This window comes from Salmo trutta, chromosome 3 (assembly GCF_901001165.1).
Source record: "Salmo trutta chromosome 3, fSalTru1.1, whole genome shotgun sequence".
NCBI classification, from domain to species: Eukaryota; Metazoa; Chordata; class Actinopteri; order Salmoniformes; family Salmonidae; genus Salmo; species Salmo trutta.
Window position 1 is genome coordinate 8,401,287 of NC_042959.1, and position 11,302 is coordinate 8,412,588.

An 11,302-nucleotide genomic window follows, 5' to 3' on the forward strand; every position below is an offset into this window, starting at 1 on the left:
GGATCCAAACAGGTAACGGTATCATATCTTTTTTATTGTTCTTGGATACCGAGGTTGATTTATAATTGTGATTTATGGGATGTTTATATTTGTATATGTGTTTTAATGTTGTTGAATCCATTCCAGGGTGTTAGAGTTTAACAAATCATTTCATGTCTCTGTTTTTTCTCTCTTTCTATCTTTCCTTCTGTCCTTCTGTCCTGTCCTTCTCAACGGTTGTGTTGTCACTTTGACTTTCTACCAGCGCAGCGGTTTCTCCATCTAGCCTTTAAAAAGCTGTACTGTCACTTGTGATGAATGTTAATTGCACGGTGTTTTCTGCTGTTGTTTTTTCCTCTCAGCGATGATGACTAGTGTCCCCGACCCGCACACTTCAGTTTCTAAACTACCTAACCCCTCATGCCTCCTGTCCAATATGTGCCACTATGTTTGCTCTTCATCTAAGCCTTACTGATCTATCTAGCTCATATTCGTCAAACAGTTTGTCTTTTTCATACCTAGATCATTTTCATAATAGATATAATAGTTAATAATAAATATTACTAATAACAATAATCACTATTAGTGGTAGTCTAACTACCGTTATCAACTATCATCATTATCGTTATAACTATTACTACAACTATACTATACTACTACTACTATACTATAGTACTACTATACTATACTACTACTACATGATACTACTACTATACTATACTACTACTAACTATGCATTAGATTTCTCACGGACCTGTTCATTTTCTTACAAGTTATGTTTTATCGTTTCAAGAAATGCTGTTAACCTGGCAGTGTTAAAACTGAATGAGCAAGGCCTGTTGGACAAATTGAAAAACAAATGGTGGTACGACAAGGGCGAGTGCGGCAGCGGGGGAGGTGACTCCAAGGTCAGCCTCGATGTCACCAGATTGGGTACCATGGTGCAGAGTAATCGGCAAGCTGTTAATAATAGTCGATAGGAATCATTTGATTATTGATTAGATTTATATTATAGCGCTTTGATTTTTCTAACGCGCTTAGTTAGCTACAATACAACCCAACCCAAAACAAATGTTGAGTCCCAACCAGGCTCAAAGGTAGCCTTTCTGTCATTTAACAGACTCTGACCAGTCTATGGAACAAAAGATCAAACTAAGAACCCTTACTTGGCTAATACACAGAGAGGATAATGAGGTAGCATGAAGCGTAGTAAAGGAGATGTACTGGTAAGGCTAAGCTGAGTTGTTTGACAAAGACAGTTGTGTGAGGAAGGATACAGATCTGTGGACCAGTGTTTGGTCGTGTGTTTGACAAGGAGGAAGTCTAGTTATTTTCACTGTTTCTCGGTGATGGGAGGGATGCGAAGAGGATAGCGCTGTCCTGCAGTTGGAAAAGGAGGAGATGGATTTAACTCTGTCTTTAACATCTGCAGGGCAGCAGATGACATCTGTCAAGTATTATATGCCGGCTAGAGAAAGTAGAGCCAGTTTGAGGTCTATTTAGCTTTAACAGTATCTCTGTCAGATTGGACGGATCTCTGCCGAAAATATACCTGGTGTAAGTTATATATTACATGATAAGTATGTATTTTATAAGATACCTTTCATAAATAGTTTATCGCAAACTATTTCTGAAAACATGGCATCTAGATGCCAGAGACTGCCACCTTCCTCTTGTGAAGGCCACGTCTGTATTTCATAACATTATTCTTGTCTTGTCTGACACAACATGGCTTCACAGCTGCTCATGTCATACAGCTGCTTCTCTGGACATCCCATGCGACTGGCCTAGAGAAGCCATGCTGGGCTCTAGAGCCCGTTGGCTGAAACCCCCCAAAATGGCTGCTCAGCTGAGGCATTTCAGCTCAGGGAGGCGAGGCGAACAGCGGAGTCTTGAGGGGACTAAGCATTACGGGCAAACGTGAGAATTCTAATCTCAAAGAGAAGGTCTGATCTCTTTGGGCTGTGGGTCATGTGGTACCACTACATTCAATTCAATTGAAATTTTATACACGGTGGAACTGCCCCTATAATTGGTTGCTTTTTCATAATGATTTTATAAAAAAATCTATACAATTGTAGGTGGTGTCAAGTGTTTTTACCCAATTTACCACTTGATTGCAACATGAACAACCAAGAGCCAGAATTGAGCCCAATAACCATTGTGATAATCAGGTTTCTCTTCTGCTTGCTATTCTACTCTCTTCACAAGACATGGCTATATCCATCCTGGGAATCAATGATGCAATAAGAATGTGTTTGACTTAGCCTTGTTAACTCTGGTATCACCATACTCAGACTACGTTCCATGAAGCTTGCATCATGCTATTTTAAAGAGGGCATTGACATTTGGTACAGTTCAGATCAAATGAATGACTAATGACTCAGTCGTGATTCATGCAATGAATTAGGTCAGCTAAGTGGCTTGATTACAGATGATCTGTGACAGATACTGTGGTTTACAGAAGGTGGCATGACTTTATAAGGTCATTTGACATGAATTCTCAGGAACTGCAATGTTATACTAATATGACATGTTGAAAATAGCATCATGGCTAACGTCTTTATAATATCTATACCAAGTAATGTCCTACCAAAACACCTGACCTTTCTCTCTCTCTGCTTTTCTGTTTTATCTCCATAATGTACACAAATACGTGTCCTATGTTTTTATATACGGTTGCAAAATTTCACTAACTAAAAAAGTCCCAGTAAATAAACAATTCTACGTTTCCCAGAAATCCCTGTTTGAGGATTCCTTCTGGCAGGGTTCCATTCCTTGCTTATTCTCCCCCTTATTCAGGGAATCCTCCCATAGGGGTTTCTGGAAAACCTAGGAATTATGGGAAATTCACAGGAATTTTGCAGCTCTATTTTCAACCATGCATTTCTGCTAATAATCTGTGTTGTATAGTCAGTATGCTGAGTGATGTTGAGGCCTGCTCAAAGCTGTGACGGCTGCGTTAGGAGAGCAGTATCGCAGTATTGCTTCTCTGACATGATTCCTTCTGCCTTTTATCTGGACCTGCTCAGGTATGTATGGTTTTTCATCCGTTCAGGATCATGGAGAAATGTATTGATCCAAATGTGAGCTTACAATACATTCATACATTAATTAGCATTTTGATCTCCACTGCTCTTAACCGGTCACCGTGCACACCTCAATGTCTGGTATTTATCTCTGATGAGCAACGGCATCGTCGGTGGAAGACAGACAGTGTGTGAACTTTGGTGATCATCTGTAGTGTTCAAAGGTTATTTCTCCAGTATCTCTCAATAAGTATGATGTCTCGGTCTCGGCTCTACGGGATACTATGGGAAAAGACAGCTTACCTGGACTCATCCTTCCTGAGCATCATGATCCCCACACCACACACACACACACACACACACACACACACACACACACACACACACACACACACACACACACACACACACACACACACACACACACACACACACACACACACACACACACACACACACCACATCATTGCTCACCTAGATTGGGTTTCAGGCTCCAGCATCACGGAGCATGTTAACAGATTACTGCATTATTAATCAATGTTTTCACAGTCGCCCAATTACCATTGGCCATGAGGGAGATACTATTGTACACAGAGATGTAATCTTCTCCTTCTCATGGTAATGTGTGGTGACCTAAAGGTCCAAGGAGGACATTGTTCACCAGTCAAACCCAAGACATATATTATCCATTCAGAATGTTTTAATTGGCCTAATTTGTCTCTATAGGGACTATAGAGTAGAGCACCACCAGCCTGTTTCTATAGGGGCTGTAGAGTAGAGCACCACCAGCCTGTTTCTATAGGGACTATAGAGTAGAGCACCACCAGTCTGTTTCTATAGGGACTGTAGAGTAGAGCACCACCAGTCTGTTTCTATAGGGACTATAGAGTAGAGCACCACCAGTCTGTTTCTATAGGGGCTGTAGAGTAGAGCACCACCAGTCTGTTTCTATAGGGACTATAGAGTAGAGCACCACCAGTCTGTTTCTATAGGGACTGTAGAGTAGAGCACCACCAGTCTGTTTCTATAGGGACTATAGAGTAGAGCACCACCAGTCTGTTTCTTTAGGGACTATAGAGTAGAGCACCACCAGTCTGTTTCTATAGGGACTATAGAGTAGAGCACCACCAGTCTGTTTCTATAGGGGCTGTAGAGTAGAGCACCACCAGTCTGTTTCTATAGGGGCTGTAGAGTAGAGCACCACCAGTCTGTTTCTATAGGGACTATAGAGTAGAGCACCACCAGTCTGTTTCTATAGGGACTATAGAGTAGAGCACCACCAGTCTGTTTCTATAGGGACTATAGAGTAGAGCACCACCAGTCTGTTTCTATAGGGACTATAGAGTAGAGCACCACCAGTCTGTTTCTATAGGGGCTATATAGAGCACCACCAGTCTGTTTCTATAGGGGCTGTAGAGTAGAGCACCACCAGTCTGTTTCTATAGGGGCTGTAGAGTAGAGCACAAACAGTCTGTTTCTATAGGGACTATATAGAGCACCACCAGTCTGTTTCTATAGGGACTATAGAGTAGAGCACCACCAGTCTGTTTCTATAGGGACTATAGAGTAGAGCACCACCAGTCTGTTTCTATAGGGACTGTAGAGTAGAGCACCACCAGTCTGTTTCTATAGGGACTATAGAGTAGAGCACCACCAGTCTGTTTCTATAGGGACTATAGAGTAGAGCACCACCAGTCTGTTTCTATAGGGACTATAGAGTAGAGCACCACCAGTCTGTTTCTATAGGGACTATAGAGTAGAGCACCACCAGTCTGTTTCTATAGGGGCTGTAGAGTAGAGCACAAACAGTCTGTTTCTATAGGGGCTGTAGAGTAGAGCACCACCAGTCTGTTTCTATAGGGACTATAGAGTAGAGCACCACCAGTCTGTTTCTATAGGGGCTGTAGAGTAGAGCACCACCAGTCTGTTTCTATAGGGGCTATATAGAGCACCACATGAACAATCTTCCTTATTATGCATCATTAGTTTGTTGTTCACTCCAAACATAGCATCATAGCATCATAGCTTCATAAACATTTTTTGGGGGGGAATATACCTTGCACAGTTAAATGCACAATGTCAGTGGTAAGGCAGTGAGAAATTCCTAAATATATTTTGCAAATGACTTATCTGTTTCTTCTGATGAAACCATATTACAGAGAGAAACCTCATGTATTATTCCCCTGATGTGCCAAAGCTGAGCTTAAACAGCGGTAATATAACTGTAGTTTGGTTCTGTTGACAGTAATCCCTCCTCTAAGCGGATATAGTAAAGCCTACATCCAAAACGGTTTCCCCACCAATAAATAGCACAAGTTCTTCTAAAAAGGTTAATGTGAACCACCTTTTGCTTTATTCAGTATTTTAATGCTGACTTTCATGTCAAAATACATGACATTATTAGTGTCCCAAGATTCAAAGTTGATGTCTTTGCAACCAAATCTCAGAGCCGCCTTGTGATGTTGCAGTAGGAGGCGTTGTAACGGCAGGGAAGATATCAGGTCAACAGTTGTATTCCTTTACTGTTACTCTTATTCAAGAGAAGGTTCTAGTTGGATCAAACTTGTTAAGTGCTGGTCAGAAAGCTACCCTGCTGTGCCCAAAAACAAACACCTTCCTCAGCTTTAGAAACTCTCAGACCAGCGGAGTGTACAGTCAGTACCTGCTCGTCCTGTTACCAGCTTCTGCCGATTACTCGAAGCGATAGGAGCAGGCCCTGGCCCTAGACTAGGGCTGGTCAATGACAACAAGGTAATAGACTAGAATGCCTGTTCTCTATGATGTGACAATGGCCAGGAGTCCTGCTCGATCGCTTTGTTATGACGTTATGTAAGCTATGAAGTTATGAATAACATAAAATAACATAATATGATGTTATTTATGTTATTTCCCACGTGAAGAACTCCTGTAAACCTTGCCGTATTGAAACTCAGTGAACAAGGCATCTTAGACAAGCTGAAAAACAAATGGTGGTACGATAAGGGTGAATGTGGAACCAAGGACTCTGGAAGTAAGGTCAGTCTCCGCAGGTCTTCTGTGCTGATTCCCAGTGTTCATATGAACAAATACTAAACTATACTGAAACATCTAGATTAGCTATACTGTCTATCCCTTTACCTCTTAGTATGTTATTTATTCATACAAACAACATTCTGCCACATACGTGTAACAAAAATGGAGAAGTGGCTCAAATCCAACATGCACTATTCCCCCAATTCTAATCACATCCCAAAAATATTTTGTTGGACTTATGTTAATGTTAAAGTAATTTTTATAGAAATAGGTAGTGATTTTTTTTCCCCACACAAACTGTAATGGTAAATTCCATTAGGATATGCTTGGGGAAGTTGTAAATTGTGTAAAATAATCAAACACCATCATTGAATAGTTGTTGACTAGCTGTTGACATGAAGTGCTCTTTTTGCTCATTTTCACACTTTACATTCATGATATTCTTACCATTATGCTGCCGTTTCTTTTTACTAAAACGTTTCATTCAAATTTGATTTATCTGTGTTGTTACTAGGTTGCATGGAATTGTTTCTATTGGGAACTTTACTAACTTCCTGTGGTGGGGTGAACAAACAAAGTGTTCTTGTTGCTTCCACTAACTTCAGTAAGGTGTTACAACACCGTGGGGTGTTTTTCAGGTCTTTGTCTGAACAAGGAGTTGCAATGAAGAGATCTTGTTGTTTCCACCCCACATGAAGTCTAAGAACGTAATACTCCACTTAATTTAACCCTCTGAGACCATGACCAGGCTAATGAACTGACAGATCAGTGTCTGTAGCCTCGACGGCTTAGCTAGATATTTTCCACAGATATAAACTCTAAGTCAAACCTCAAAGGGTTAAACTGCAAATGGTAAAACTCTCATGAACAAATTTTCAATAAACATGTTTGGGAAGTAAGCAGCAGCAAAATGGTTTGATTCCGTTCTTAAAATGGCTTTTTGGATTTTGTTTGATGTCAGAGAGATTTGACTACATAGTATCACAGTGTACCAAGACATTTTTTTTTTCAGGACAGGGCTTGAAATGTTGACCTTTGAGTTACTGACCACAGCTTCCTTATATGGAAGAAGACCTGTAGAATAGGGGAAGCTCTACATTCACCTAGATCAAACTAAAGCGGTGACTCGTCTCTCCTTCATTGGAGAGTGGTCTGACTATGGTGTTCAGATGTTCCTTCCAACGTCTTGGACCACTATAGGAAAGCCAGTCCAATCTGGACCTCTTCTAGAGTCAACCTCAGCCATCATTTACTTTGTCAACCTTCTGTTGCTATTAGCCTCTGGAGTCTGTAGTATGATCTGCCATTGGTAGCATCAGAAACGTTTCAGTCTCAGAGAGAGAGTTTGTAGAAGGGTCTGATAATAGAGTATCCATGTGAGTTCTGAGTGTTAGGTATTTTACTGTTATATCAACAAGATTGTAAGGACCAGTTGGAGGCCTATAGATACTTTGCTTTAGAGCCGTACTGGTAGGCTGCACTGTTCTCTACAGAACTCTCTCCACCGCAAACCCTCTAACTATGTTCTTCACCTTCCCCAGGACAAGACAAGTGCTCTCAGCCTGAGCAATGTGGCTGGAGTCTTCTATATTCTGGTTGGAGGGCTGGGGCTGGCCATGATGGTGGCTCTGATTGAGTTCTGTTACAAATCGCGTGCAGAAACCAAACGGCTCAAACTAGCAAAGAATGCTGAGAAATTGAAGCCAGCTCCCCCGACCAACCCCCAGAACTTTGCCACGTACCGAGAAGGTTACAACGTGTATGGGACAGAGAGCGTTAAGATCTAAGGGTAATGACGACGCTGCTCTCTTCCTGATTCTGTCTCTGTGACATCTGAAACATTTAGTTTCTTCTGGTGGTGTCGTTGGTGTTGAATGATTCATTTGTTTGTTTGTGTTGTTGTCAAGCTGTTGGTGTGATTTTGTAACACTTTATCACTCTTGACTTGGACATACCCACAACAGACACCCCAACATTACATTTATAATTCCCGAACACTGTTACAGACTTGACATTGCTCCATACTGTGTGTGACTACAGGTAAATCCTTTCGCGGGCCGCCTAAGTGTTTTTTCGGGTCTAATATTAATACTAATACTAATATTTCTTTACACTGTCAAGATGGGGGCCTCTAAATTATTTCTAAAATTCAGCCGCCCCGACGGGCCGGCCCTGCCCCCTTCCACACCCCCTGCCTCGCCCACCACCTAAACCTCTTTTTTATTCAGAAAAAAACCTGCACTATCGTGTTCTTGACACCACGAACAGTTAATTGAATTCAACATAACATATTTTTTATTGAGTAACCCATCAAAAAACATTGAAACACTCCCTCTTTATCTCGTAAACACTCACACTTTATCGAGCTTAATGTTTCAGTTTACTCATTACAATGTTCTAGCGGCATCTGCTAATCGTTAATAGCTAAGCTAATGTCCCAAGTAATACAGGCACACATCATGACTCAACCGTTTCAACCTAATGATGCATCTCATCTCATTCACCATTTAACAGACCCATCACCCATGTGTCGCTCTGTGAGAATCTCAAATTGCATTTCATTGATTCCTCACGTCCTCTCGCCTCAAAACTCATTGAATGAGAAGGTCAGAGGGGAGGGACCACTGACTTCTCATCCAATTGGTTTTGAGAAGGAGGCAAGGAGAGAGGACGTGAGGAATCAAGTAAATGCAGTTGATATTATCCCTGTACTTCCTTCCTGTAAAACAGGTATCATACGCTTCAGCTAGACCAGGTACGGTACCCCTTACCAACGACTGTGACTACTGACCCCATGATGAAACGACATGAACACGTCGGGACGGGGGTTTCCTCAACTGCAGCTAAATCCTTTCCTGGCGGCAAATGGCGACGATAATCTGCAATGAAGACATGACAGGACTGGTGACATGAAGAATTTAAATCAGTTTACTCCAGTGCCTTATGTATGAAACACTCAGAGACTCACAGAATTACTTAGAACAATGCAACTAATCACAACTCACAAACACACAAACAACTAAACAACTAAACAGACAAATAAACAGAAAGACAGGATTGTTTTATGTACATTTATTTGAGATGCTGTGACGAACTAAGAAGATAAAAGAGAGAGAGATACCTAAAGCCATCACTTGCACCCCAAGCACATTTCCAAGTGCCCGTACAGAAAATGAATACGATACTACAGATGATAAATTGTTTTTTTCTGCTAAGGGAATTTGATCAGATTATCCTAATTATTCTTGCAGGCCAGGTTTTTACTGGTTAAATGTGTTTTAAAATACGTTTGTTGTAGGCACTGTACAGTAAGTCACTTATTATTAGAAGATAGCTTGTTATATTGCTGTGACCTTGGAATTGTTTTGAAAGATGAATCAGTTGGTTAATGATGCTGGAGCAAAAATGATATTGTATTGTTGTTGTCCATGACTCTGAGACCCGGCAGTGGTAGTGCATCTGAAATGGCCCCCTATTCCCTATGCAGTGCACTACTTCTGACTAGAGCCTCTGGTCAAAAGTAGTGCACTATATAGGGAATAGGGTGTCATTCTTGACGTACACACAGGGACTCTTGAACGAGATGAATGTGAGATGCAGCATTTGGCTCTACAAAACTTAAACAGGTCATCTCACAATCCCAGTATACTGCCAACAGGGTTAATAAAAAATGCAGAGGACTGTCTGAGCAAGTTTCATAGTTGAGTACCTCTCCCAGTGTGTTTTATGGTGTGTAGAATATGAAGAGAAAACTCACTCACACGATGGCGCTCCAAAATAGGCTGCTTGTAACTGGATGTTCATGTAACCTAAAATCATTCAAGTCTTCTGTACAAGCAACTAAAACCAAACCAAATAGGACATTCAAAAGTAGATGAACTGCAATTCAAACAGTTTGGCTTTTCACCCGTAGTAATATGGATGACCTTGCTATTTAAACAATAAGCTGTGGTTTGATGATTTGCTTTTAATTTTAATTTCATTATAGTGTTTTGTGAATTTACTTAGTTAATGAAATAAATGAATAATATAAATAATTACAAAGAGACCATGGATTACTACAAGGCACTTACGCTTTCTACATTTCCCTTTTTCTGTTCTACAGACTGGGATTCCATTCTACATGTCCCTTTTCTGTTCTACAGACTGGGATTCCATTCTACATGTCCCTTTTCTGTTCTACAGACTGGGATTCCATTATACCGGTCCCTTTTCTGTTCTACAGACTGGGATTCCATTCTACATGTCCCTTTTCTGTTCTACAGACTGGGATTCCATTCTACATGTCCCTTTTCTGTTCTACAGACTGGGATTCCATTATACCGGTCCCTTTTCTGTTCTACAGACTGGGATTCCATTCTACATGTCCCTTTTCTGTTCTACAGACTGGGATTCCATTCTACATGTCCCTTTTCTGTTCTACAGACTGGGATTCCATTCTACATGTCCCTTTTCTGTTCTACAGACTGGGATTCCATTCTACATGTCCCTTTTCTGTTCTACAGACTGGGATTCCATAGGATTTAGGAAGACATTTAATCACCTAAAATCGTGGAAAGATAGTTTAACACACAAAAAAATAAAAACAATTCTTATAAATGGAAGAAATAGGAAATAAACATTTGTAAAGAATGAGACGTGTACATTTATTTAAATTAGATTTATTTATTAAGGCTACACAAGAAAGGAGTGATGGGTTTCCCAATTTTTCTAAGAAATTGCATGTAAAATACGTAATTACTTATTACAAGCTCTTCTAACTTACATCAGATTGTACAGTAGAAATACAACCACGGTTATTCTTTGGTGAGACAGTTTATTTTCTTTTGTGAGTTCACTTCACACAGAGAGAATTGCCAAGCAGCTTAGCGACTACTACAAAAGACTCTGAATCTGCATGTGTGTATATCATTAATGATCTTCATTAGAGAGGAGCTGTAAAGAGAATTTTCATACATTTTGTAAATAAACCTGTATAGAAAAAAACATGTTTCTGTGCTTTTAATTATTGTATGAACGTATGTTTACCTGCACAGCGGAGTTTATTCACACACACACACACACACACACACACACACACACACACACACACACACACACACACACACACACACACACACACACACACACACACACACACACACATACACATAGCAATGCCTTCAGTCATCACTCCAAGAATGTGTAAGCTATGCATCTATCATTTTATCTGAAAGGAAATTCCCTGTTTTGCAACATACTGTACAAGCCACATGTGAACTGCATTACCAGTCAAAAGTTCA

At 40.5% G+C, this 11,302-nt stretch overlaps 1 protein-coding gene across 2 annotated transcripts in view; it reads left to right on the forward strand.

The window, feature by feature from the left end:
- The window catches only part of gria3b (glutamate receptor, ionotropic, AMPA 3b), a 195,054-nt gene extending 184,048 nt beyond the window's left edge, over positions 1–11,006 (forward strand). Inside the window, exons 14-16 of one of the 2 annotated variants that reach the window (XM_029722136.1) lie at positions 773–887; positions 7,562–7,809; positions 8,751–11,006. In XM_029722136.1, the coding sequence (XP_029577996.1) occupies positions 773–887; positions 7,562–7,807 (361 nt within the window). In that variant the 3' untranslated portion in view covers positions 7,808–7,809; positions 8,751–11,006. Of the gene's footprint in view, positions 1–772; positions 888–5,908; positions 6,024–7,561; positions 7,810–8,750 lie in introns of both variants that reach the window. The other variant, XM_029722132.1, reaches the window with a different exon arrangement.
- The last annotated feature ends 296 nt before the right edge of the window (positions 11,007–11,302 follow it).